General features: G+C 72.7%; 6 protein-coding genes across 10 annotated transcripts; 4 read left to right on the plus strand and 2 right to left on the minus strand.

The window, feature by feature from the left end:
* The first annotated feature begins 24 nt into the window (after positions 1 to 24).
* CXCL16 (C-X-C motif chemokine ligand 16) lies at positions 25 to 2,208 on the plus strand. The gene is made up of 4 exons (XM_087777741.1): positions 25 to 170; positions 789 to 927; positions 1,468 to 1,550; positions 1,652 to 2,208. Exons 1-4 carry the CDS (start codon positions 128 to 130, stop codon positions 2,203 to 2,205), a joined length of 819 nt encoding a protein of 272 aa, XP_087633867.1. The 5' UTR covers positions 25 to 127; the 3' UTR covers positions 2,206 to 2,208.
* Positions 2,209 to 2,392: 184 nt separating this feature from the next.
* Positions 2,393 to 3,608, minus strand: MED11 (mediator complex subunit 11). Of its 2 annotated transcripts, none has more exons than XM_087777743.1 (3): positions 3,401 to 3,608; positions 2,792 to 2,922; positions 2,393 to 2,717 (listed from the first exon to the last, which is right to left on the minus strand). In XM_087777743.1, exons 1-3 carry the CDS (start codon positions 3,591 to 3,593, stop codon positions 2,580 to 2,582), a joined length of 462 nt encoding a protein of 153 aa, XP_087633869.1. In that variant the 5' UTR covers positions 3,594 to 3,608; the 3' UTR covers positions 2,393 to 2,579. The 2 variants fall into 2 exon arrangements, with proteins under 2 accessions (XP_087633869.1, XP_087633870.1); XM_087777744.1 differs by having other exon boundaries at positions 3,295 to 3,448.
* A 52-nt stretch (positions 3,609 to 3,660) lies between these two features.
* ARRB2 (arrestin beta 2) lies at positions 3,661 to 8,698 on the minus strand. Of its 3 annotated transcripts, XM_087777736.1 has the most exons (15): positions 8,286 to 8,695; positions 7,495 to 7,525; positions 7,186 to 7,246; positions 6,998 to 7,042; positions 6,689 to 6,885; positions 6,514 to 6,573; positions 6,306 to 6,373; positions 6,047 to 6,182; positions 5,692 to 5,776; positions 5,474 to 5,546; positions 5,038 to 5,175; positions 4,567 to 4,650; positions 4,410 to 4,489; positions 4,261 to 4,315; positions 3,661 to 4,038 (listed from the first exon to the last, which is right to left on the minus strand). In XM_087777736.1, exons 1-15 carry the CDS (start codon positions 8,306 to 8,308, stop codon positions 3,945 to 3,947), a joined length of 1,230 nt encoding a protein of 409 aa, XP_087633862.1. In that variant the 5' UTR covers positions 8,309 to 8,695; the 3' UTR covers positions 3,661 to 3,944. The 3 variants fall into 3 exon arrangements, with proteins under 3 accessions (XP_087633862.1, XP_087633864.1, XP_087633863.1); XM_087777738.1 differs by lacking the exon at positions 5,038 to 5,175 and having other exon boundaries at positions 8,286 to 8,698; XM_087777737.1 differs by lacking the exon at positions 6,514 to 6,573 and having other exon boundaries at positions 8,286 to 8,697.
* A 137-nt stretch (positions 8,699 to 8,835) lies between these two features.
* PELP1 (proline, glutamate and leucine rich protein 1) lies at positions 8,836 to 17,247 on the plus strand. The gene is made up of 17 exons (XM_087777745.1): positions 8,836 to 9,000; positions 9,317 to 9,381; positions 10,155 to 10,260; positions 10,698 to 10,847; positions 11,302 to 11,373; positions 11,491 to 11,550; positions 12,098 to 12,248; positions 12,817 to 12,946; positions 13,032 to 13,119; positions 13,261 to 13,349; positions 13,807 to 13,923; positions 14,163 to 14,313; positions 14,391 to 14,517; positions 14,754 to 14,809; positions 14,929 to 15,165; positions 15,780 to 16,998; positions 17,151 to 17,247. The coding sequence occupies exons 1-17, from the start codon at positions 8,875 to 8,877 to the stop codon at positions 17,234 to 17,236; spliced, it is 3,030 nt and encodes a 1,009-aa protein (XP_087633871.1). The 5' UTR covers positions 8,836 to 8,874; the 3' UTR covers positions 17,237 to 17,247.
* Positions 17,248 to 17,337: 90 nt separating this feature from the next.
* SNAPC2 (small nuclear RNA activating complex polypeptide 2) lies at positions 17,338 to 19,373 on the plus strand. Of its 2 annotated transcripts, XM_087777739.1 has the most exons (5): positions 17,338 to 17,691; positions 18,186 to 18,305; positions 18,383 to 18,451; positions 18,567 to 18,804; positions 19,065 to 19,373. In XM_087777739.1, the coding sequence occupies exons 1-5, from the start codon at positions 17,482 to 17,484 to the stop codon at positions 19,304 to 19,306; spliced, it is 879 nt and encodes a 292-aa protein (XP_087633865.1). In that variant the 5' UTR covers positions 17,338 to 17,481; the 3' UTR covers positions 19,307 to 19,373. The 2 variants fall into 2 exon arrangements, with proteins under 2 accessions (XP_087633865.1, XP_087633866.1); XM_087777740.1 differs by lacking the exon at positions 18,186 to 18,305 and having other exon boundaries at positions 17,339 to 17,691.
* Positions 19,374 to 19,760: 387 nt separating this feature from the next.
* On the plus strand, positions 19,761 to 23,792 carry COPS6 (COP9 signalosome subunit 6). The gene is made up of 10 exons (XM_087777751.1): positions 19,761 to 19,889; positions 20,499 to 20,624; positions 21,235 to 21,366; positions 21,745 to 21,833; positions 21,916 to 21,978; positions 22,088 to 22,135; positions 22,502 to 22,616; positions 22,881 to 22,973; positions 23,209 to 23,309; positions 23,524 to 23,792. Exons 1-10 carry the CDS (start codon positions 19,811 to 19,813, stop codon positions 23,662 to 23,664), a joined length of 987 nt encoding a protein of 328 aa, XP_087633877.1. The 5' UTR covers positions 19,761 to 19,810; the 3' UTR covers positions 23,665 to 23,792.
* The last annotated feature ends 14 nt before the right edge of the window (positions 23,793 to 23,806 follow it).

Consider the following 23,806-nt stretch of genomic DNA (forward strand, 5'->3'; position numbering starts at 1 on the left):
CCGGTGCCGGTGCCGGTGCCGGGGGGGGGTCCCGGTCGGGGCGGGGGGCGGAGCCGCCCCTGGGCGGTGCCCTCGGGCGGGGCTCCCGGTGCCGCCCCCGCCCGGTGCCCCCGGTGCCACCCGGGCCATGGAGACGGGGCTGCTACTGCTGCTGCTGCTGCCCTGGGGAGGTATCGGGGCTGCGGGGACAGGACCGGGGGCACCGGGACCCCGGGGGGCGAGGGGCACCAGGACCGGGGGCACCGGGACCCCAGGGAGAAGGAGGGGAACCGGGACCGGGGGCACCGGCGGGGTCGGGGGCACCGGGACCCCGGGGGGCGAGGGGCACCGGGACCGGGGGCACCGGGACCAGGGGCACCAGGGGGGGTCAGGGGCACCGTGGGGGGTCGGGGCACCAGGACCGGGGGCACCGGCGGGGTCGGGGGCACCGGGACCCCGGGGGGCGAGGGGCACCGGGACCAGGGGCACCAGGGGGGGTCAGGGGCACCGTGGGGGGTCGGGGCACCAGGACCGGGGGCACCGGGACCCCGGGGGGCGAGGGGCACCGGGACCGGGGGCACTGGGACCCCAGGGAGAAGGAGGGGAACCGGGACCGGGGGCACCGGGGGGGTCGGGGGCACCGGGACCCCGGGGGTCAGGGGCACCGGGAGCGAGCAGAGCCAGGAGTGCCGGGGCTGGGGCTGCCGGGCATGGGGCGGGCACCGGGGCAGAGCGAGGGGGGGTTGCCAGGGCTGGGGGGTCCCGGGGGTCCCGGGCCGGTGCCACCGCTGACCCCCCCCCCCCCGCAGCGCTGGGGAACGTGGGGGGCTCGGTGGGGGCCTGTGCCTGCACCCACCGCTGGCCCCGGGAGCCCCCTCCCGCCGTGCGCCTGCCCCCCCTGGCCCCCCACGTCCTGCGGGCCGAGCTCTGCCCCAACCACGTCCGCAGGTGAGGGACCCCCAAGTCCCCCGGGCCCCCCACGTCCCCCCCGGGGCCCCCCAGCCCCTGCCCTCAGCCCCCCCAGCCCCATGGGGCCCCAGCACCCTATAGCCACCCCCCAGTGCCCTATAGCTGCCCCCCGTGCCCTATAGCCACGCCTCCAGCCTCATAGAGCCCCCCAGCTGCCACCCCATCCCCCCCCCCCAACCCAGTGGGAAAAGAGGAACTGGGAACTGGTGTCCGGGAGGCTCAGACTGGTGGGGGGACGGACAGACAGACACACAGACGGGGGGGCCCAGGCCCCATAGACGGGGCTTGTTCCTGCCCCATAGATGGGGTCTGGGTCCTAGAGATGGGAGGGATCCCCCCGTGCCCCACAGCAGCCCCCCATGTCCCCCCCCCCCCCGTGCCCCACAGCAGCCCCCCATATCCCCCTCGTGCCCCATAACAGCCCCCATGCCCCACAGCAGCCTCCCATGTCCCCCCCGTGCCCCACAGCAGCCCCCCACGTCCCCCCCATGCCCCATAACAGCCCCGTGCCCCCCCCAGGTTCGTGCTGCGCCACAAGCGGCTCTGTGGGCTCCAGGACTCGCCGTGGGTCGTGGAGCTGCTGCAGCTCTGGGAGCGCCAAGGTGGGTCCCTGCCCCACAGCTGGGGGGTGGGGGGACCCCCGGGGCTGCCCCACGCCTGGGGGGCACCCCCACCCCCCCCCCCCCCTCCTCTCCCCCCCCAGCGCCTCAGAGAGCCCTGGCCAGACCCCTGGCTACAGCCAGAGCCCCAGATGGACCCCTGGCTGCGGCCAGACCCCTGGACAGACCTTCGGCTAAAGACAGACCCCTGGACAAACCTGTGGCTACGGAGGGGCCCCCAGAGAGCACCCCTGCTGGCCGCCAGGCCCCACTGAGCCCCCCAGCCCCAGAGGGACCCCCAGCCAGCCCCACAGTGAGATGCTGCCCCCCGCCTGGCCCCCCAGCCTCGGGGCTGGGTGACGGCCACCGAGATGGGGCTGGGGGGCAGCTCCCGGGGGTCCCCCCGGCCTCGCTGCCCACCCCCGCAGGCCGGATCCAGTCGGTAACCATGGGGCAGGACCCCCAGGCCCCACCGCCTGCTGTGGGGCTGGCCCCCCTCTCTGTGGGGCTGGCCATGGGGCTGGTCCTGCTGGTGGGGGTGCTGGCATGGTGGGGGGGCTGCCGGGGGGCAGGGAGAGGCAGGGGGCCAGGCCCCCCGCCCGAGGCCCTGACGCCCCTCTCCTGCTCCGCAGACGTGGAGCCGGGCTGCGCTGCGTGAGCCGCTCCGAGCCAGGTCCCCCCACCCCCCAGCATCCCCCTCCCCTGCCGCGATTAAACAGCCGCTTTTGCTCCCAAATCTGTGTCCGTGGGGTGGGCGGGGCCTGCTTAGGGGGGCGGGGGCAGGGCGGAGGGGTGGCAGCCCGCGCACACGCGCGTCAGGGGACGCGGCCAGGCTCACCCGGGCCTGAAGGCCGCCACGGCTTCCCTTTATTTTGGCGTGTCCTTAGCGTGTCCCTGGCACGTGAGTGGCGGGAGGGGGCAGCTGTGGCGGCTGTGCCCGTGTCCCCGGTGTCGGCGCTGTCCCCACGGCGGTGCCGTCCCCGCGGCGCCGGTGCCGTCCCTGTGTCGGAGCCCCTGCGGCGCCGTCCCCCGTCAGGACTCCAGCATCTGCTCGCAGGCCCGCGCCAGCTCCCCCAGCTTCAGGCGGGCGTAGTCGACGCGGTTCAGCGCCATCTGGCAGGCCTTGCGGGCCGAGTAGCTGGAGCCCTCGTGGGGCTGCCCCGTGGCCACCTGGGGAGGGCAGGGGCGGGGTGATGCTGCCGTGGCCCCTGACCCCGCCCCCGCCCCTGACCCCGCCCCCTGACCTGGGTGAGGTAGCGGATCTGGGCCGAGAGCTCGGACTCGACCTTCTGGACGGCGGCGCTGAACTGGGCGGCCTGGCGCTCCAGCAGCCGCTCCCCCGCCTTCTCCTTCGACAGCTCCAGGATCACCGTGCCTGCGGGCGGGGCGCGACCCGTGACCTCTGACCCCTGCCAGGGGGCACCCGGCCAGGGGGCACCCCCCCAGGGGCCTTGGGGTCAGGGCGAGGCCTGGACTGTGACCCCTCACCTCTGACCCCAGGGCAGGCCACACCCCCTGACCCCACCCCAGAGAAGGGGAGAAGCCCCGCCCCCACTGTCACCATGGAGACGGATGCCACGCCCCGCCCACCGGCTCCGCCCCCTTAAGCCCCACCCACACGGAGGCTCCGCCCCGCAGCCCCCACGTGACTCCGCCCCGAGGAGGCCCCGCTCCATAAGCCCCAGCCACACAGAGGCGGCCCCCAAAGACCCCGCCCCCTCGCGGCCCCGCCCCTCGCCCCGCCCACCCGCGCTCTGCAGGGAGGCGCCGATCTCGCGCTCCAGCTCCTCCAGCACCCGCAGCCGCTCGTTCGCCACCCCGTAGCCCGCCATGGCCCGCGCTGGCCGCCGTACCCGCCGCTTCCGCCCCCGGCCGCGCATGCGCCGTCCTACCCGCGCACGGCCAATCCCGGCGCGGTCCGCGTGTCACGTGACCCCCGACGCCCAGGCAAGGACCGCTCCGCGGTGCCGCGCTCCTCCACGGCCGCTCTAGGAACTGTCTCTGTGCCCCACGGTCCTCCACGGCCGCTCTACCCCCGCCTGTCATCCCCAAACCGCCCCCTTTTCACCCCAAATCCCCCCATCTCCGCACGCCAGGCCCGGCTCAAAGGGTTTATTGACCCCAATGACCCCCCCGCGGCCCCAGCCCCCTGGGACGCAGCCGGAGAGGGGGGACAGGGCTGGGGGGGCTCGGGGGGGGGTCCCCAGAACTTCTTTAAAAATTAATGTACATATAAACAGTGGGGGGGTAATGCCCAGTCGAGTCCAGTGCTTGGGGGGGGGCTGGGGTCCCCCTGAAATGGCCCCCCTCGGGGGGCGGGGAGCCCCTGTACAGCAGTCAGATGGGGGGGGAGGCGGGGGGGGGGGGGTCCCAGGGAGGGGTCTGGGGGGGTCCCTATCACAGCTGCTCCTCCTCGTCCTTCTCGTCCTTCAGCCCCTTCAGGCGCAGGCGGGCGAAGTCCTCGAAGACGATGTCGTCATCTGGCCCGTAGCTGGGGGGGGACACCCCGAATTACCCCCCCGTGGCCCCCTCTGCGGCAGGGGGCAGCCCCCCCGGGGATTCCCCCTCCCCAACTCCCGTATCAGGGACCCCCACCTCCACCACCCCCAGCCCCGCTCTGCTCTCAGGGACCCCAAATCCCCCTGGGGGGGCTCTGCCCTGGGGGGGGGTCGGGCTCTGCCCCCCCCAGGCCATCCCCCCCCCCCCCACTCACTTGGTCTCGAACTCGATGAGGTTGGTGTCGAGGGGGGCGTCTGTGTCGGGGAGCGCTGGGGGGGAAGAGGGTGTGGGGGTGACGCCAGGGGGTTCCAGCCCCCCCCCCCCCACTGTCATCGTCCCCCCTCCCCCCGCATTCACCCTTCCCTGACTGGGGCCGTGGGGGCGGGCAGGGCTCGGGGGGCTTGGGGTGCATGAGGACGAAGGGCAGCTCCACCGAGACATCCCTGTGGGGAGGAGGGGGTCAGGGGGGGGCAGGGGGGTCCCGGGGACATGGGGTGGGGTGTGGGGGGGGGCCACGTACCCGCCGCGAGCCACCACCAGCTTCACCTTGACGCGGTAGGAGACCAGGATCCCCAGCACCTCCTTGTTCGCCCCCTCCCTGACACTGCGGGAGGGCATTAACGGGGGGGACACACGTGACACCCCACCCCCCCGGGGCACAGGGTCCCCATGACCCCGCTGGGTGCCCCCCCATACCCCCCAGCCCCCTTACCCCCCCCCCAGAGCCCCCCTCATCCCTCCCACACCCCTTACACCCCTCCAGAGCCCCCTTACACCCCCCAGACCCCCCTCACGCCTCCCGTACCCCTTACACCCCTCCACAGCCCCCCTTATCCCCCTGGACCCCCCTTTACCCCTCCCACAGCCCTCACATCCCCCCCCAGCCCCGCTCTGCCCCATGCAGGTGGCTGGGAGGGGGGGCAATGTCCCCCAGGACTCCCCCGGGGGGCGCTCCCTCCCCACGCCCCCCGCAGCCGCCCCCCCCCCCCACATGGTGCTGGAGGCCAGGTTGGTGTCCCCGTGCCTCAGCTGCCCGTCCAGCGCCAGCCCCCGCCGCTCCCGGTTGTTGCGCAGCAGCGGGGTCAGGGTGTAGACCTTGCAGAAGGTAGCGCTGGGGGGGACCTGGTCCCTGGAGGGGGGGGGGGCGTGGGGTCAGGGGCCACCCCAGGGACAACGGGTCAGGGGGTGCAGGGGCATGCCAGGCCATGGGGGCACCCCAGGGCAAGGGGTCAGAGATCAGCACAGGGGTCAGGGGTCACCCCAGGGGAGCTGTGGGGTCAGGCAGGGTTACAGGGTCACCATCAGGGCAAGGGATCAGGAGTTGGGGGGTCCCCAGAGGTTTCGGGGGTCCCCAGGATGTTGAGGGGATTGGGGGGCTCCTGGGGGGGGTCAGGGGGCCTGCGGGGGTCATGGGGGAGGTCACTCACTCCTGCTCTATCTGGGCCACGGGACACTTGTACTGGGCGGTGCTGAAGAGGCAGATGTCAGCGAACTGCCGCACTGTGGGGACAGCACCGGGTCACCCCCGGTCCTCCAGTGCCCCCCCACATCCCACCACCTCCTCTGTGCCACCCACGTCCCCTCCCGTCCCCAATATCCCCCCAATCCCCTGCCTCGCTCCCTCTGTCTCCCCCCAGCCCTGTACCGGTGACTTTGATCCTCTTGATGCTCTTGCTGGAGTTGTTGGTGACGTGGACGTTGACGTTCAGGGGCTCCCCATGGTAGTAAAGCTGGGGGGGCACTGGCTCAGCACCGCGGCCCATGGCACCCCGTCCCCCCCTCACAGACCCCCCAGCCCCTGCCCCACGCCTGGAACCCCCAAACCCCCTCCCAGGCCCCCCCCCCCCCAGCCCCTGCCCCACACCTGGAACCCCCAAACCCCCTCCCAGGCCCCCCCCCCAGCCCCTGCCCCACGCCTGCTACCCCCAAACCCCCTCCCAAGCCCCCCCCCGCCCCTGCCCCATGCCTGGGACCCCCAAACCCCCTCCCAGGCCCCCCACCTCCTTGTCCAGCGAGGCCTCCAGGTGCAGGGAGCGCTCGGACATGAGGAAGTGGCGGGTGGTCTCGGCGCTGGGCTGGGGGCCGGGCTGCTCAGGCGCGTACTGAACTTTGCGGATCACCAGCCGCACCGAGTTCCTGGGGGGGGGGGACAGGGGTCCTGATGCCTGAGTCCCCGGGACAGGGAGCCCCGACGCCTGGGTCCCCCCGAAGAGGGGTCCCGAGGGGGTGGGGTCAGCCGGACGCCTGGGTTCCCCCCACCTCTTGTGGATCTTTTCCTCCAGGGATTTAGCGCAGAATGCCCGGATCTCGAAGTCGACGCCGCAGGCCTGGGGGACACGCACACACAGGATAGGACCCCCGTAACACCACTGCCCCCCCCAGTCATCCCTTGTCCCCCCAAATAACCCGCAGCCCTCACAGCCCCCCAATAACCCCCCTTGTCCCCCAGGCCCCCCCCCAGCCCCACCTTGCCAGTGTCCTCGGGACCAGGCTGCAGCGTCACAGAGCAGGGCAGGTTCTGGGGGATCTGGGGAGCGAGAGGGGCCGGGGGCTAACGAGGGGCAGGGGACCCCAAACCGGCTATGGGGCGAGGTGCCCCACAGGCAGCAGGGCCCCCAGGCCAGCCGTGGGGCAGGGCTCACCGTGAAGGCGAAGGGGTGCGCGGCAGGGCCCAGCTTGCGGAGCAGGCGCTGCTGCAGGCGGGTGGGGGGCCGGCGCTCCTCGGGCAGGGGGGGCACGGCCTGGCGGGTGGCAGCGAACAGGTCCTTGCGGAAGGAGAGGCCCAGGACATCCAGGTCCTCCCGGCCGTAGCGGAAGGCGCAGGTCAGCGTCACAAACACTGCGGAGGGGCGGGGGGGGGGTGGCCGTGGGACCCAGGCGTCCGGCGGGGGGGACCTGGGCGTCCCCCGGGAGGGGTGGGAGCCCCCCGTGATGTCCCCCCTGGCCCTCACCTTTCCGGTCCTTCAGGTAGTCGGGGTCCACCAGCACCACCCCATCTGCAAGGGGAGGGGGCGTCAGGGGGAGGCGAGGGCCCCCCAGCCCCACAGCAGCCCCAGAGCAACCCAGACCCCCTCAAATGCCTCAGCAGCCCCCCCAGGTGCCCCCAACCTCTCTGGCAGCCCCCCCAAACCCCACTCACCCACAGGGTCCACCCGATCCAGGTGATCCACAAAGTCCCTCTTGCCCAAGTAGACGGTGAGCTGGGGGGGCAAGTACAAGGGGGTCAGGCCATGGGGACCCCCCCAAGGAGGGGGCCAGCAGCCCCCTGACAAGGAGGGGGGGCCCAAATTGCCACCATGGGCATGTGAATGCCACCCCCCCCCATCCCCACAGGGAGCTAAGGATGGACACAGCTCGTGTCAGGGGTAACGGGGGAGTTGGGGGCCTCCAAGCTCCCCCTGGGGGGGGGGGGGGGGCAGGGGGTCACATCCCCCATCCAGGGCCTCACCTTGCAGTTAGGGCTGGATTTCTTGAACACCCTGTGGGGCCAAAAAACGGTCAAAGCAGCTTTTTTGGGGGTGGGTGTTTTATGGGGGAGAGAGGGGTCTTGGGGGCACCCCCCAAAGCCGTGCAACTTTCCCTGCCCCCCCTTTCAGGGGCACAGCCAGCCCCCCCCAAAGTCCTCACCGCCCCAAAACGTGTGTCTGCGTGTTCCCAAGTGCTAAACCTGCCCTGGAACAGCCCCCACCCACCGTGCCTGGGACCCCCAAGCTCCTCATGCTGGGGTGAAGGGGCCTGAGCCCCCCCAGCTCCACTGGAAGGCACTGGGAGGTGATGGGGGGGCACTGGGAGGCGCCGGGGGGGCCCAGCCACGGTGGTTCCTGTTTTCTGCCCAGCAGGAAGCAGGGGCGGCCATGGGCCCCACAGGGCCCCCCCTCCTCTGGGGGGGATAGGGCTCGCTCCCCCCCCATCCGGGACCTCCAGCAGCGGGGGGCTGGGGGTGCAGCCTCACAGCCGGGGGGACGGGGGGGTCCCAGTTCGCTGCGGGGCTGGGAGGGGCCCCCCAGCCCCCCCCCCCCCCCCCCCCCGCGGTCAGCGCTTCCTCCCCCCGCCGCTTCCTCCTGCCCCTCCCCGCGGGGGGCTGGGGCGCTGCCCAGGGGACCCAGGCGGCCGGGCCGGGGCGGGCCCCCCCCTCCCCCGTAGGGTCGCAGCCCTCCCCGTCCCCCCGGGCTGTGCAGGGGGGGCCCCGGCCCCAGGGGGAGCTGTCACCCCCACGCGCGGCAGGCCCAAGCCCCTCACCTGGTGCCCGTCTTCTCCCCCATGCTGGGGCCGGGGGGCCCGGGGCGGGGGGGGGGGGGGGCGGCTCTCCTCGGCGAGGCTGGCGGGTCCCGGGGGTCACGGAGGGTCGCGGGGGTCCCCGGCTGCAGGCGGCGGCGGGCCCCGGTGGGGTCCCAGGAGGGTCCCCGGCTCTATGCGGCGGCGGGGCTGGCGGGTCCCGGAGGGTCCCGGCGCTATGCAGCGGCAGCGGGGCCGGCGGGTCCCCGGACCCACCTGGGCGGCACCGCGGGCCGGAGCGAGGCCATGGCCGGGCCCCGGGTCACGTGGAGGGGGCGGCGCAGCCAATCCGAGGCCGCGGCGGGGAGGCGGGGGGCAACGTCACGGCGCAGGGGAGGGGGCGGGGGCAAAGGGCAGCGACCCCTTCCGGGGCGCCCCCTCCCGCCTCCACGCCCCGCCCCTCTCCGAGGACCCGCCCCTCCCGCAGCCAGCCCCGCCCCTCCCTGAGGCCCCTCCCCGAGTCCCCGTCCCGCCCCCGAGGCCCCGCCTCCCCGCGCGGCGTGACTTCATCAGACGGCGCCCGGGCGCGCGGACGGTGACGCGTGCGGCGGCGATGGCGGCGGTGGCAGCGGCGCGCGCCCCCGCCGCGCCGCTGCTGGAGGCGCTGAGCGCGCTCCCGCCCTCCCGGCGCGCGCTCCCGGGGCTCGTGCGGGGGCTGCGGGACAGCGCGGGCACGCAGGTGCGGGGGGGGGTACAGGGGGCGGGAGCGGGACCCCCGCGGGCGCCGGGAGCCCACCCCCCCCCCCCCCCCCGCCGGCATCGGGACGCGGCCCCAGGAACGGGACCCGCCCCTGGCCCCGGAGCCCCTCCCCCTCCCCGGCCCCGCCTCCGGTCCCCGCCCCCCCCCCCCGGACCCCGCCCCCCGGGACCTCTCCTTCCCTCCCGTTGGGCCCCACGTGGCTCCCGGTGACCCCTGACCTCCCGCTCCCTCGTGACTCCCCCCCCCCCCGCGCGACCCCTGGGGGCCCCCTCCTGACCCCGACTCCTGACCCCAGAGCGCCCAGGCCATTGGGGGCCTCGTCGGCGTCACCAGCGCCCGCCTCGGCTCCATGAAGACCCGGTGAGTGATGGCCGCCTCGGCCAATCGGGGCGTGCGGCTGCTTGGCGGTCTGCTTCCTCATTGGCTACTGAGCTGGGGGGCGGGGTAAAAAGTGAGGTGTGAGCCAATGAGAAAGTGGTGTCGGCTCATGCAGGGGGCGTGGCTAGCTCGTTAGGCAGTGGGGTTGCTGCTAAATGGTAGCTGTGTTGCTATTGGCTGGTTGCTTTCATGGGGGTGGGAGAAACCAATCAAAAGAGATTTTATCCCTTGGGGGCAGGGCTGCATGGGCAGGCAGCCAATCAGAATGAGGATGGGTTGCATGCCTCATGCCTACATAGCCCTGTTCCTCATTGGCTGTTTTATTATGGGGGGGTGGGGCTACCAGAATAGACAACCAATCAGAGGCTATATTGGTGGCACACCCTTGTGGTGTGGTGTTCCATTGGCTGAGTCAGAGTGGGCGTGTCCTCCCTGTACCACACCCTCGATCTGTTCCTTCCTGTTGGTTCCTCAATACATGGTGGGCGGCACTAGAGACAGCACCCAATCCACAGGGAGTTCCTGCCCTGGTGGGTGGGGCCATGCAGGCAGGCAGCCAATCAGGCATCGTGTATTGCACCAGGCCCTTATTGTACTCATTCCCATTGGCTCCCTCACATGATGAGGGGTGGGATTTGGGGCCACAGCAGCCAATCAGAAGTGGGATCCCCCAGGGGGTGGGGAGGGTGGGGCATGCCATCAGTGGGCGGGGCTGCAGGGGCGGGCCCTGCATGCAGCAGCCAATGGCGTTGCAGGTTCGAGGGGCTGTGCCTGCTGTCGCTGCTGGTGAGCGAGAGCCCGACCGAGCCCTTCCAGCAGCACTGCCTGGGCTGGCTGCGCTGCCTGCAGCACCTGCTCCAGGTGGGCCGGGGGGCCTGGGGGGGTCCTGAGGGGCTAGAGGGGGCCCTGGGGGGTCCCTGGGGGCTGGGGGGGGCGGGCTGGGGGTGTCCTGAGGGGCTAGAGGGGGCCCTGGGGGACTGGGGGGTTCCTGAGGAGGTCCCTGGGGGGCCAGAGGGGTCCCTGGGGGGGTCCCTGGGGGGGCTGGGGGTGTCCTGAGGGGCTAGAGGGGTATCTGGGGGGGCTGTAGAGGTCACTGGGGGGCTGGGGGGTTTCTGAGGGGGTCCCTGGGGGGGGCTGCAGAGGTCCTGGGGGGGTCCCCTGGTGATCCCCGGGGGCCTGGAGGGCAGCACTGCCCCTGGGGAGCTGGGACGGGGCTGGGGGCAGTGGGTGACTGGGTATACTGGGAGGACATGGGGGCCGTCCCAAGGAGGGGCCACGCTGACCCCCCGCCCCCCCAGTCGCAGGACCCGGCCCCCACCATGGCGCTAGGGGTGGCCGTGCTCCACGACCTGCTGCTCTTCTCCGCCCAACTGCCCGAGCTGGCGCGGGACATCGGCACCAACCACATCCCTGGGCTGCTCACCTCCCTGCTGGCCCTCAAGCCCGAGGTGGGGCTGAGGGGGGACAGGCAGGGGCTGGGGGGACACGCACGGGGGCTGGGAGGGCTCATGGAGGGTTGGGAAGTGTCACAGGGGGGCGGGGGGGGCACATGGGGGTTCACGGGGGGCTGGGGAGGGTCACAGAGGGGCTGGGGGATGACAGGGGGATTGGGGGGGGGGGGGTCACAGGGGGCTGGGGGCACGGCTGGGGCACAGAGGGATGAGGGGGATACGTTTTGGGGGGCTTGGGCAACAGACAGGGGAGTGAGGAGGTGACACGGGGAGCTGGGGGGTACAGGGAGGTTTGGGGGACGCGAGGAGGGCTGTGGGGACACTGGGGTTTGGGAGGGAGAGCCTGGGGGCACGTGGGGGATTTGGGGGGGTTAGGAGGGGCACAGGGGACTCGGGGGGGGGGGGGGGGCTGGGGGTCCGTGCCTGCCCTGCTCACCCCCTCCCCCCACAGTGTGAGGTCTCCACGCTGGAGGGCATCAAGTCCTGCATGACCTTCTACCCCCGGGCCTGCGGCTCCATGCGGGTGAGCACCCCCGCCAGGGATTTGGGGGCTCCGTGCCTTGCCCAGCCCCAGGAGGCTGTGGCAGGGGGGGCTCACGCTCTGTGTCGTCCCCCTTTCATCACCCCTCGTCTCCCACAGGGAAAGCTGGCGGCGTATTTCCTCTCCCGCATCGACTCCGAGTCCCCACAGCTGCAGCAGGTAGACAGGGCAGCCGTGGGGGGACCCTGAAGCTTTTTGGCGGGGGGGGGCTCACAGCAGGTTGAAGGTGTGGGGCTGAGGGAGCCCTGGGGGGCCCAGGGTACGTCCTGGGGGCTGTGGCCAGCCTCAGGGGGCTGCGGGGGGCAGTTGGGACCCCTGGGGGCGGCTAGGGCAATGCTTGGAGGGGTCCTAGGGAAAGCATGGGCACCCAAGAGGGCCCTGCGGAGGATAAGGGGGCCCTAGGGAGGCCAGAAGAGCCCTGGGCAGGGTCTAGGGGGTCAGGGCATCTGCAGGCGTGGCTGGAGCAGCCCTGGGGGGCCCTGGGCAGCCTTGGGGGTGGGGCAGTCATTGGTGGATCGGGGCTGCTGGGGGGGCCTGGGGGGGGTCCTGGGCTCTTGTAGGAGCTGAGGGGTCCCTGGGGTACAGAAACACAGCCCTTGGAGGGACCTTGAGGGGCTGAGGCAGTTCTTTGGGGGGATCTGGGGGCCCACGGCAGCCCGGGGGTGAGGGTGGCGGGGGTCCTGACGTGCGTCCCGCCCCCCCCTAGCTGGCCTGCGAGTGCTATGCGCTGCTGCCGGCCCTGGGCCGGGGCTTCTCGCAGGGGCTGCGGCACACGGAGTGCTGGAACCAGGAGGTGCAGGGGCTGCTGGCCACCCTGCACGGGCTGCTCGGGGCGCTCTTCGAGGGCAGCGAGACTGGTGGGTGGGGGCCGGGGCATGGAGGGGCCCTCGGGAGGCGTTTGGGGGGCTCTGGGGGCATGGAGAGACCCTCAGGGGTGGCTTTGGGGGAGTCAGGGGGCACAGAGGGACCCTGAGGGGTGGCTTTAGGAGGTATTTGGGGGGGTGAGCAGATCCTGAGAAGTGATTTTGGGGGACTTCAGAGACATGGAGAGACTCTGAGGGGTGGTTTTGGGGGAGTTTGTGCCTACAGAGACATTAAGAGATGATTTTGGGGGTACTGAGAATATGGAAAGACCCTGAGAGTGGTTTGGGGGACACTGGGGGGCTGCGAGGACCCTGAGAAGTGGTTTGGGGGGACACTGGGGGCATGCAGAGACCCTCAGGGGTGGTTTTGGGGGGTTCTGGAGGGATACAGAGACCATAAGGAGTGTTTGGGGGGACGTTGGAGGAGTAGAGGCTCTGATAGACAGTTTGGGAACACTGGCAGGGTGGGAGGGACTGTGAGGGATGTTTTGGGGGGCTCTGGAGGCTGACGGATCCCAGGGGGGCTCCCGGAGATGCCTTGGCACTAATGCTGCCCCCCCAGACCCGCTGCCCTACGAGGGGCCAGGGGTGGAGATGCTGCTGCCGGCCCCCCAGGACGGGGACACCGGCTTCGTCCTCACCCTGCACAACCGCTTCTCGGGGCTGGCCCGCGTGCTCCAGCTCCTGCTCAGGTACCGGCCCCCAGACCCGCTCCCCCAGAGCCCCCAGCCATGTCCCCTGGACCCCCAGCCCCCCCTGACCCTCCTTCTCTGGCAGCAAGGACTTTGTGGCCCCCGTCACCGTGCCCGTCCAGGATATTTTAGACCTCATCTGCCGTGCCCTGAACATCACCAGCAAGAACATTGTGAGTGTGGCGGAGGAGGGTCCCCGAGCCCCTCCCCGGGGCGGCTGAGCCCCTGGCTGCAACCTTGGTGCTGGGGGGGGGCGGGCATTCGGGGCTGCAGAGGGGATGCCCTGGATCCCACCCGTGCCCTGTCCCCCCCAGAACTGGTTTGGGGACGGTCCCCTGAAGATGCTGCTGTTGCCCTCAGTCCACCTGGACATGCTCGACGTGCTCTCCTCCCTCATCCTGGCGTGAGTCTGGGTGGGCTGGGGGGGTTTGGGAGTGACTAGGGACACTGGGGTCATGCTGGAAGAGAACTGGGGTGCACTGGGGGGACCAGGAGGCTTATGGGGGTATTGGGGGTACTTGGGGCTGTGCAGGGAGGGAACTGGAGTGAACTGGGAGAGTCCTGAGGGGGTGCTGGAGGCACTGGGGCTGTGCTGGGGGTGGATGGGGGACACTGGAGGTGTACTAGGAGGGAACTAGAGTGAACTGGGAGGCACCTGGGGGTGCTCTGGGGACACTGGGGACAGCGGAGATGCGCTGGGAGAAAAGTGGGGAGGGAAGGGTGGCGCTGGGGGCACATGGGGCGCGCTGGAGGGCCGGGGCTGTGCTGGGGGGACCGTGGGGGGCCGTGGGGTGTGATGGGGGGCTGTGGCTGCACTGGGGGGCCGGGAGCCGTCGCGCAGGCCTGACGCCACCCCGCAGGTGTGGGGCGCGCCTGGTGCGCTGGGGCAGCGTCCTGGGCCGCCTCTTCCCCCAAGTGCTGAGCGCCTGGAGCGGCACCCGCGAGGCTGCGCTGCCGGGACAGGAGAAGCCTTTCAGGTATGGGGGGCAACAGGCTGGGGGCTCCCAGCAGCGGGGCGGGGGCACCTCCATGGGTCTCTGCTGCTCCTGGGGTGGCCCTGTGGCTGTCCTTGATGTTCCAGGGCAGCTGGGGGCACAGGGGAAGGTTTGGGGGTCCCTGGGGCAGCAGGGGGATACAGGGAGGTTTGGGGGTCCCTGGGGGTGCAGGGGGATGTTTGGGGGTCCCCCGCGCCCCCCCTGACGCCCTGCGCCCCCAGTGCGGTGCGCACCCGCCTGTACCAGGTGCTGGAGCTGTGGGTGGAGGTGGCGGGCGCCGCCTCGGGGGTGCTGCAGGGCCCCGGCGCCCCCAGCGAGGTGCTGCTGGCCCATCTGCTCAGCGATATCACCCCCCCGGCCGAGGGCATCAAGGTGAGCCCCCCCGGACCCCTGCCCCCCCCCCCCCCCCCCAGACGCCCGGTACCCCCTCTTCTCTCTCCTCCCCGCAGCTGAAGGCAGACCCCAAACCCAGCGCCCCGAAACGGCCCAAGCTGGGGGACGGGGGGGACGCCCCCGCCCTGCACCGCAAGCTGGAGCCGGCGGCCAACAGCGATGTGTGCCGGGCCGCCCTGCGAGGTACGGGAGGGCCGGGACCTCCCTGGGGGCACCGGGGGCTGCACCCCTCCCTTGGGGCTGAGGTGGGGCCTCACTCCCCTGTTGTGACCCCCTGTTGGTGGTGGGGGGGTCAGGGGAAAGGGGAGCCCCCCCGATCACCTGTTGTGGCTCTCCAAGACCCCTATCGGTGTTGTGGGGTGGGGGGAAAGGGGGACCCCCCCCCGATTGCCCCGTCACTGACTCCCATTTCCTTCCAGCGCTGCGTCGCGCCATCCTGACGGGGGGGCCGCTGATCAAGGAGGAGACGCACCGGGTAAGGGGGTGAGGGGGGGGCTCCGTGGGGCTGGGGGGGTACCGGGGATTTGGGGGGGCAGGTGTGGGGCCGAGAGGGCTGTGCCCCCTCCCCTCACACCCTCCCTGTCCCTTTGCCAGCGGCTGCAGGAGCTGGTGGTGCCACTGCTGCTGCGGCTGCCACAGACTGAGGTGCCCCCCGGGCCCACTGCCGCGGCCGCCGGCCCCCCCGGCACCCCGTACGCCAGCCCCCCGTGCCGGGCTGCCCTCTACCAGCTGCTGCTGGCCCTGGTGCTGGCCCCCGCCCCCGCCGGGCCCCCCCCGCTCCACTGCGCCCTGCGCGCCTTCGGCCAGGGCCAGCGCGACCCGGCCCTCCAGGTGAGATGGGCAGGGAACCCCCGGGACCCTCCAGTCCTTCTCTGGGACCCCCAGGGCCCCCCGATCATCCCCAGGCCCCCCCCCATCCCAGAGCTGGGACCCCCAGGGGCCCCCGATCCTCCCCAGGCCCCCCCATCCCAGAGCTGGGACCCCCAGGGCGTCCCCATCCCCCAGGGACTCTTTATGTCTCCTGCCCCCCCTGCTTTATCCCTCTGGGGTCTGCCCTTGTGCCACTCAGGTCCCCCCATTTCACAGCTGGGACCCCCCGGGACCCCCCCGCCCTTAGCTGAGATGCACACAGGCTGTGACACCCCCTGAGGACCCCCTGTGCCAGAGCTGGGGCCCCCTTGTCCCCCCTGGGACCTCCTTCCCGCCTGGGGTTCCCCCATTTCACAGCCAGGACCCCCCCCAGGCACCCCTAAAAACTCCTGTCCTACAGCTGGGATCCTTAGAGACCCCCCTCACCCCACCGCCTGACCCTGTGGGACCCCCCCATCGGGGAGCCGGGACCCACGGGCCCCTCCATCCCCCCAGGGACACCTCCATCCTACACCGGAGACCCCCCGGGGACCCCCAAAGCCCCTCCCCCGGTAACCTCCCGCCCCCCCATCCAGGTCTCCTCCATCTGCACCGAAGCCCTGGTGGTGGCCAACGCCCTGGCCCGGCCCTGGGTGCCCCCCCTGCACCCCACCGCCATCCCGGGGGCCCCCCCGGAGCCCCCTGCCCCCCCCTTCCGCCCCCTGCCACCCCCTGCCTTCCCGGGGGCACCCCGGGCCGCCCCCCCCAACCCGCTGGGGCCCCCCCGGCTGCCGCCGCTGGCGGAGGAACCTCCCGGGGAGGCCCCCCCCGGGCAGCCCCCCGCCGCCCCCGGGGGTGAGGAGGAGGGGGGCCTGGCGGGGGGCCGCCCCCGGCGCCCCGTCTTCGTGCACTACGACAAGGAGGAGCCCTCGGACGTGGAGATCTCCCTGGAGAGCGACTCGGACGACAGCGTGGTCATCGTCCCCAAGCGGGGCGCTCCCCCTTCACCCCCCGCCCCCAAGAGCGGGGGGCCCCCGCCGCCCCCCCCCTCGCCCCCGCCGGCGCCCCCCGAGCCCCCCGAGGAGCCGGGGCCCCCGCCGCCGCCCCCACCGCCGCCGCTGCCCCCCGTCCTCCCCCCGGCTGCCCCACCGGAGCCTCCGGGGATCCCCGGGGAGCCCGACCCGGCCGTGATCAACATCAACAGCAGCGAGGAGGAGGAGGAAGAGGAAGAGGAGGAGGAGGAAGAAGAGGAGTTTGGGGAGGAAGAGTTCTTCGAGGAGGAGGAAGAGGAGGAGGAGGAGGAGGAAGAGGAAGAGTTCGACGAGGAGGAAGAGCTGGGCGAGGAGGAGTACGAGGAGGATGAGGAGGAGTACGAGGAGGACGAGGGCCTCTCCGAGGAGGAGGAGGAGGAGGAAGAGGAGGAAGGGGGCGCCGAGGAGGGGCAGCCCCTGCCTGTGCCTGAGGAGCCCCCCCCGCCCCCGGGGGACACCGGCGCCCTGGTGATGGAGGTGGACGAAGGCCACCCGCACCCCCCGGCCGAGGAGGAGGAGGAGGAGGACGAAGAGGAGGAGGATGAAGAGGAGGAGGAGGGGACCAAAGCCCCCCAGGAGGGGGGGGAGGAAGAGGGGGAGCCCCCACCAGCCATCCCCGAGCCCCCACCCCCCCTCCTGGAGCCCCCCGAGGTGCCTCCCCCTGCCCTGGATGCGGCCCATCCGCCCCCACACCCCGACTCCCCGGGGGGGGCCGGCAGCCCCCCCCCCCCCGTGCCCCCCCCGCTGGTGGAGGAGGACCCCCCCCCCCCCGCGGCCAAGGAGGGGGGGGGGGGGCGTGGGGGCGGGGGACCGGGGCAGGTTGGGGGAGCGGGGGGCAGTTTGGGGGGCGGGGGGGGTCCGGGGGGGGAGGGGGCAGGGGCAGTTGCCTCCCCAGCCCCCCCCCCCCCCGACTCCTGACCCCCCCCCCCCCCCCCCAGGAGCTGGACGAGACGGCCACCATGCTTGCAGATTTCATCGACTGCCCCCCGGACGACGACAAGGCCCCCGAAGCCGCCCCGTGAGCCCCCCGGGCGCCCCCGGGGCCGCCCCCGCCCCCCCCCCCCCCCCCCGCCAGCCGCGAGACGTGGAATAAACGCGGCCCCCACCCCCGCCTCCCTGTGTATTAATGGGGGGGCTGGAACTACAACTCCCGGCGTGCCCCGCGGCTCTGGGCGCGCTGCGAGTGGCGCCATCAGGCGACGCCGTGCGGGCGCGCCGCGAGTGACGCCATCTCCGCGCGCCGGCGGCGGCCCGGGCCGGTGCCGCCATGAAGCCGCCGCTGCGGCCCCGCCTGGCCCCGGCGCGGTACGTGACGGGCCCGGGGGCGGCGGCGGAGCCGGAGCGGCCGCGAGCGGCCTGGTCGCTGCGGGAGAAGCGGGCGCTGCTGGCGGCGCTGCGGGCTCAGGCCGCCCTCGGCCTCCCCGAGCTGCAACCGCGGCCGCTGCGGGAGCGCCTGCCCCGGCGGAGCGAGGCCGAGGTGGGGGCGGGGGGCACCGGGGACCCTCGGCCGCCTGGGGGGAGCGGGGAGGCAGGGGGATCCGGGTGCCGGGGGGTGGGGGGACCCGGACCCCCGGGGAGGGGAGGGAAGGGAATGGGAGGGGGGACGCCTGCACCCCCGGGGGCTGTGGGAGGCTGACGGGGGGGGTCCCTGGACGCTGGAGGGTGACGTGGGCGTCCTGGGGAATGACGTGGGGGTCTCTGGGGGTGACGTGGGAGTCCTGGGGAATGACGTGGGGGTCTCTCGGGGGTGATGGGGGGACGTGGGGGTCTTGGGGGGGTGACGCGCGGTTCCCCATCGCTGGGTTCCCGGGGGGAGCAGCGGCCGCAGAAGGGGGTGCGGGATCCCCTGGCACCCCCCAGCCCTACAGGTGTCCCCGCGTGTCCCATCGGCCGCAGCCCCCCCCGGGCGGGAGGCGGCGTCCCGCGTGTCCCCCCCCCCGGTGGGAGCGCAGACCCTGACCCCCTCTGCAGATCCTGGCGTTCCTGTGCCGGCTGCGGGGCCGCGCGGCGCGGGAGGCTGTGCGCACCCAGTACCGGCACTGCCTGGAGCAGCAGCGCCGCCGCCGCGCCCAGATCCCGGCCCCCATCGAGGTGCGGGGGTGAGGGGTGGGGGGTCCCTGCCCGAGGGGGGTGGCTGGGGCCCGGTGTCACCCCCCTTCGCCTTCCAGGTGTGGCTGGAGTTGGCCGAGACCCTGGCGGAGGGGCTGGAGGAGGCGACGGCGGCCGCCTTCTCCCAGGTGAGAGGGTTTGGGGGGGCTTCTGGGTGGGGGGGCGGAGGGGACAGGCCCCCCTCCTCCCTGGGCACCTCTCGGGGTGTGTCACGGCCCCCTGTCCCTGCGTTGTTACCTCCAGGTCCTCACTGTCGCAGCCACTGAGCCGCTGAGCCTCCTCCACTCCGTGCCCCCGCATCCCGCTGGCACCGTGGCACCGCCGGATCGGGCGGGGGCGGCACCGGGAGACCCCGCAGCCCCCCCGTCACCCTTCCCTGAGCCCCGTGCCCCCGCGGGCTTCGCCGTCGACTTCCAGAAGGTCTACGAGTACCTGGCGCGGCTCTGCCGGGGCGGGAAGGGCCCCGCGCTCCCCCCTGGCGGTGAGCGGGTGTCCCTGATGCCGGGGGGGTGTTGGGGGGAAATTTGGGGCCCCCCTGCTGGTTTCGGTGTCATGGGGTGGTGCAGGGAGGGGGATTTGGGGAGCGACGGGGGGGGGGGGGTCTGGGGGGGTGGTCTGTTCCTCGCTGGGGGGGGTCTCAGTCCCAAATTGGGGACAGCATCGCTGCTGTCGCCCCCGTGGGGCTGGGACACCCCCGGGAGGGCGTGGGGCGGGTCCTGACGCCGTGTGTGTGTCCCCCAGAATCGGCGGTGGTGCTGGCGCTGCTGGGCTCCCTCCCCCAGGAGCTGGGCGCCCTGGACCGCACCGCCCTGCACAGCCACCTCCGGGGGGCCTACGCCGCCCTGACGGCCCCCCGGCCCCCCGCCGCGGCCACAGCCCCTGATGCTGCCCCGGCCTCCGGCTGGAGGGGGGTCGGCCTCTGCCCCCTCAACCTCTTCCTGGTGCCGCTGCGGCTCCTGGCCCGAGGGGAGCCCTTGGGGTGAGGCAGGACCCTGCTCCCTGGGGCTGCCCCCGCCTCGCGTGGGGAATAAACGCCGCTGTTTGCCCAAACCGGGAGTTTCTGGAGTCACTGGGGCAGGGGAACGCGGGGGGGGGGGGGGAAATCACCGTTTGTGGGGGAGCAGTGAGGAGCCCCGTCCTCTGCCCCCCGCATGAGGCACTGGGAAGGGACTGAGAGAGCTTAGGAGGGAACTGGGAGGGACTGGGATGGATTGGGAGGCACTGGGATGCATTGGGAAGCATTAGGGAGGGACTGGGGGGCACTAGCATGGATTGGGAGGCATTAGGGAGGGACTGGGGGGCGCTGGGATGGACTGGGAGGCCCTGTGAGGGGGGATACCGTGGGTCAAGCCGGGGGGGGACGACACCGCCACGTGCGCATGCGCGCCCTGTCCCATTCATGCGCCCTGCCCCATTCATCCCTGTTCCCCCCGCGCATGCGCAGAGCCGTGGCGTACGGCGGCCGGGCAGGGACCGGCCGAGCCAAGATGGCGGCGACGGCGGCCGGCGCCTGTTCCTCCGCGGCGGGGAGCAACGGGGCCGGCGGGATGGAGGTGGACGTGGCAGGTACCGCCCGCGGGGCCGCCCCGGCACAGGGGACCGGCGCCACTGCGCCGGGGCTGCGGGGCCGCACCGGGACCGCCCCGAGCGGCCGGTCGCTTCCCGGGGCCCCGCTGCCTTCGGCCTGGCCCCGCGCTTTTGCCCCGCCCACACCCCCGGGGTCCGGCTCCCTACCCTTGCCCCGCCCACCCCCCGGGTCCCGCCGCTCTACCCTTGCCCCGCCCACACCCCGGGCCCCACCCCTGGACCTTTGCCCCGCCCACACCCCGGGGCCCCGCCCCTGGACCCTTGCCCCGCCCACACCCCGGGTCCCCGCACCTCTGCCCTTGCCCCGCCCACACCCCGGGTCCCGCCCCTCTCCCCTTGCCCCGCCCACACCCCGGGTCCCGCCCCTCTCCCCATTCCTCGCCTACACCCCGGGGCTCCGCCCCTCTGCCCTTGCCCCGCCTGCACCCCGGGTCCTGCCCCTCTGCCCTTGCCCCGCCCACACCCCCCGGGTCCTGCCCTGGCCTGTGACCATGCCTCAGGCCATTGCTCCGCCCACATTCCCTGTGGCCCCGCCCCCAGCCCCCAGCCCCACCCCCAGCTGCCCGCCTGCTCACGGCCCCCCCGCAGCCACCCCCTCGGTGATGGCCGGGGGGGTGACGGGCAGCGTCTCGGTGGCCCTGCACCCCCTCGTCATCCTCAACATCTCCGACCACTGGATCCGCATGCGCTCGCAGGAGGGGCGCCCCGGACAAGGTACCTACGGCCCCCCAGAGCCCCCCCAGGGTCCCCCGCAGCCCCCCGGGGTCCCCCAGAGCCCCCCTAGGGTCCCCCGCAGCTCCCCAGAACTCCCCGGGGTCCCTGCAGCTCCCCTGCACCTCCCAGAACCCACACAGCACCCTGGGGTCACCCACAGCCCTTTGGGGCCCTCCAGAGCCCCTCCAGTGGCTTCCATGGGCCCCCAGGGTCCCCCGCAGCCCTCCTGCAGCCTCTCCGGAGCCCCCCAGGTCTTCCCCAGCCCCCTGCGTCCCCCAGGGTCCCCCACAGCCCCCCTGCAGCCTCTCCGGAGCCCCCCAGGTCTTCCCCAGCCCCCTGCATCCCCCAGGGTCCCCCGCAGCCCCCCTGCAGCCTCTCCAGAGCCCCCCAGATCTCCCCGAGCCCCTAGCCTGGCCTCCGTGTCCCCCAGGGGTCTCCACGTGCCTTCCACAGCCCTGGCCTGGGCCCAGCTGGTGCCTGGGGCTGGTTTGGGGCCCCCCCAGGACAAGGCTGAGACCGAGGCCGAGGCCAGTGCAGGGTTGGGTAGGGGCCATTGGTGGTGGCCCCCAAACCCTGGTGGCAGCCCCCCGTGCCCCCCCTATCCCCACAGTGATCGGGGCCCTCATCGGGCGGCAGGAGGGCCGCAACATTGAGGTGATGAATTCCTTCGAGCTGCTCTCGCACACGATGGACGGGCACGTTCTGATCGACAAGGAGTACTACTACACCAAGGAGGAGCAGTGTGAGGGGGGACGGGGGTCCGGGGCTGGTCCTGGGGGGTTTTGGGGGGTCCTGGGCTGCTTTGGGGGTCCTGGGCTGCTCGAGGGGGTTCTGGGCTGTCCCAGGGAGTCCTAGGGGGTCCTGGGCTGCCCAGGGGGTTCTGGGTTGCCCCAGGGGGCCTTGAGGGGGAGTCCTAGGGGTCCTGGGCTGCCCAGGGGCAGGGGGTGCTGGGGTTGGGCCTGGGCTGTGGCTGAGGGGCTGCCTTGGCGGGGGGGTGGGGGGATAGGGCCTGTCGGGAGGGGGGTGGGAGTAGAGGTGGCGTCTGTTTACTGCCCTCAGAGGGTCTGTGGGCCCCCCCAGGCTGGGGGTGGGGGGTGATGGGCCCCCCGTCTCTCCCCAGTCAAGCAGGTGTTTAAGGAGCTGGAGTTCCTGGGCTGGTACACGACCGGGGGTCCCCCCGACCCCTCCGACATCCATGTCCACAAGCAGGCGAGTGCGGGGGGGATGGGGGGGGGGGCAGATGTGGGGAGGAGGGTGTGCACCCCATCCTGACCCCCCCCCCCCACTCCAGGTGTGTGAAATCATCGAGAGCCCCCTCTTCCTCAAGCTGAACCCCATGACAAAGCACACAGACGTGAGTGGGAGAAGATGAGGACAGATCTGGTCATATGGCGGGGCCCTCAGGACCCCCCCCAGCGTGGGTCTGGGCCCCCCCAAACACACTTCTTTCTCTTCCCTCCCAGCTGCCCGTCAGTGTCTTTGAGTCTGTCATTGACATCATCAACGGGGAGGTAAGTCAGTGCTGGGGGGGGAAATGGGGCTGGGGGGCTCCTGGGGGGGCTCCTGGGGATCCAGGGGTTGCCGGGGCCCGGGGGGGGGGGGGGGGGACCCTGGGGCGGGTGGGTGATCCAGGGAGCTTGTTGAGGGTCCTTGGGAGGGCTGGGAGTTTGGGGTGGAGGGGGGTTGTCCGGGGCGGGGGGGGGCTGCTAGGGACCCGGGGGCTCCAGGGGAGCCATGGGGGCCCCGGGGTTATACTGGGGCTGGGGGGGTCACTTGGGGGGTCTGGGGTTGAGGCCATAGGGATTCTGGGGGTCCAGGGAGGGGGCATGGGGCTGTCTTGCCCCCCCATCACCCCTCCTGTGTCCCGTCCCCCCCAGGCCACGATGCTGTTTGCGGAGCTGACTTACACCCTGGCCACCGAGGAGGCCGAGCGCATCGGGGTCGACCATGTGGCGCGAATGACGGCGACCGGCAGCGGGGAGAACTCCACAGGTGGGGGACGTGGTGGGGGACAGGGACGAGGGGGGACAGTGTGGGGTGGGGACAGGTCCCAGCGTGGGGGGAGGCGCGCAGGGAATGCGGGGGGATGGAGACGTGTGGGGAACATGGGGACGCGGCCCCGGAGAAGGGACACGGGGACAGGAGCTGCAGGGACACAGCTCTTGGGCTGCCTGGAGGGGCTGGAGCTGCCTGGGGAGGGCAGGGCGGAACGGGGACATGGGGACACAGGGGGATGCAGGCCCTTTACCCCCACAGTGGCCGAGCACCTCATCGCCCAGCACAGCGCCATCAAGATGCTGCACAGCCGGGTGAAGCTGATCCTGGAGTACGTGCGGGCCTCCGAGGCAGGTGAGTTGGTGACAGGGCTGTGCCCGCTGCCGCAGGACGGTGACAGGGCTGTCCCCGCTCTCCCTGGGCTTTCCCTGCTGTCCCAGAGCGGGGCCGGGGCAGGTTTGGCCCTGGGGTGTTCCCAGGGGAGGAGGGCTGTCCCCTGTGCCCAGGAGGGGATGCAGGAGGGCCCCAGGCCCGTCCCCAAGGGACCCGGCTGTTCCCTGGGTCCCCGAGGCTGACGCGGTCCCTGCAGGCGAGGTGCCCTTCAACCACGAGATCCTGCGTGAAGCCTATGCCCTGTGCCACTGCTTGCCCGTCCTCAGCACCGACAAGTTCAAGACCGACTTCTACGATGTGAGTGATGGCTTGGGGGGCCCTCGGGTGTCCCCGGGGGGCTGTGGGGGCGGGGCGGCCGGGTCCCCACGTCCTTCTTGGGGCACACGATGGGGCAGAGCTGCATCTCCTCTGCCACCGGTGCTGTTGGTGGCCCCTGGGCTGCTGCAGCTGAGGGGGGTGTAGATGCAGTCTGGGGGGGCCCAGCAGCCCAGTAACCCCCACTCCCCCCCAGCAATGCAACGACGTGGGGCTGATGGCCTACCTGGGCACCATCACCAAGACCTGCAACACCATGAACCAGTTCGTCAACAAGTTCAACATCCTCTATGACCGGCAGGGCATCGGCCGCCGCATGCGGGGCCTCTTCTTCTAGGGGGGACAGGACACTGGGGACCCCCTAAGCCATGCCCTGAAGCCCGCCCTGGGCCTGGGGGACTCCAGACCAGGACTGCGGCCCCCTGTCCTGGAGACTCCCCCAATAAATCGGCGCCAGGATGGGAATTGTGGCTCCGGCC

The sequence above is a fragment of the Nipponia nippon genome, unplaced genomic scaffold (assembly GCF_047370975.1).
Source record: "Nipponia nippon isolate SJK-2023a ecotype South Korea unplaced genomic scaffold, ASM4737097v1 scaffold_41, whole genome shotgun sequence".
Lineage (NCBI taxonomy): Eukaryota > Metazoa > Chordata > Aves > Pelecaniformes > Threskiornithidae > Nipponia > Nipponia nippon.

Bases quoted from the DNA above. Each gene is read 5' to 3' on its own strand.
- CXCL16 (XM_087777741.1), top strand. From the start codon at position 128: ATGGAGACGGGGCTGCTACTGCTGCTGCTGCTGCCCTGGGGAG. The intron at 171-788 runs GTATCGGGGCTG...CCCCCCCCGCAG, and splicing joins GCTGCTGCTGCCCTGGGGAG to CGCTGGGGAACGTGGGGGGC. The intron at 928-1,467 runs GTGAGGGACCCC...TGCCCCCCCCAG, and splicing joins TGCCCCAACCACGTCCGCAG to GTTCGTGCTGCGCCACAAGC.
- MED11 (XM_087777743.1), bottom strand. From the start codon at position 3,593: ATGACAGGCGGGGGTAGAGCGGCCGTGGAGGACCGTGGGGCACAGAGA. The intron at 2,923-3,400 runs GTACGGCGGCCA...CCCCGCCCGCAG, and splicing joins GCCGGGGGCGGAAGCGGCGG to GCACGGTGATCCTGGAGCTG. The intron at 2,718-2,791 runs GTCAGGGGGCGG...TGCCCTCCCCAG, and splicing joins AGATCCGCTACCTCACCCAG to GTGGCCACGGGGCAGCCCCA.
- ARRB2 (XM_087777736.1), bottom strand. From the start codon at position 8,308: ATGGGGGAGAAGACGGGCACCAG. The intron at 5,777-6,046 runs GTGGGGGGCCTG...GTGCCCCCCCAG, and splicing joins AGGCCTCGCTGGACAAGGAG to CTTTACTACCATGGGGAGCC. The intron at 4,651-5,037 runs GTGGGGGGGGGG...GCCCTCCCGCAG, and splicing joins AACCTGGCCTCCAGCACCAT to TGTCAGGGAGGGGGCGAACA.
- PELP1 (XM_087777745.1), top strand. From the start codon at position 8,875: ATGGCGGCGGTGGCAGCGGCGCGCGCCCCCGCCGCGCCGCTGCTGGAG. The intron at 11,374-11,490 runs GTGAGCACCCCC...CGTCTCCCACAG, and splicing joins GGGCCTGCGGCTCCATGCGG to GGAAAGCTGGCGGCGTATTT. The intron at 12,947-13,031 runs GTACCGGCCCCC...CTTCTCTGGCAG, and splicing joins GTGCTCCAGCTCCTGCTCAG to CAAGGACTTTGTGGCCCCCG.
- SNAPC2 (XM_087777739.1), top strand. From the start codon at position 17,482: ATGAAGCCGCCGCTGCGGCCCCGCCTGGCCCCGGCGCGGTACGTGACG. The intron at 17,692-18,185 runs GTGGGGGCGGGG...CCCCCTCTGCAG, and splicing joins CCCGGCGGAGCGAGGCCGAG to ATCCTGGCGTTCCTGTGCCG. The intron at 18,805-19,064 runs GTGAGCGGGTGT...TGTGTCCCCCAG, and splicing joins CCCCGCGCTCCCCCCTGGCG to AATCGGCGGTGGTGCTGGCG.
- COPS6 (XM_087777751.1), top strand. From the start codon at position 19,811: ATGGCGGCGACGGCGGCCGGCGCCTGTTCCTCCGCGGCGGGGAGCAAC. The intron at 21,367-21,744 runs GTGAGGGGGGAC...GTCTCTCCCCAG, and splicing joins CTACACCAAGGAGGAGCAGT to TCAAGCAGGTGTTTAAGGAG. The intron at 22,974-23,208 runs GTGAGTTGGTGA...CGGTCCCTGCAG, and splicing joins CGTGCGGGCCTCCGAGGCAG to GCGAGGTGCCCTTCAACCAC.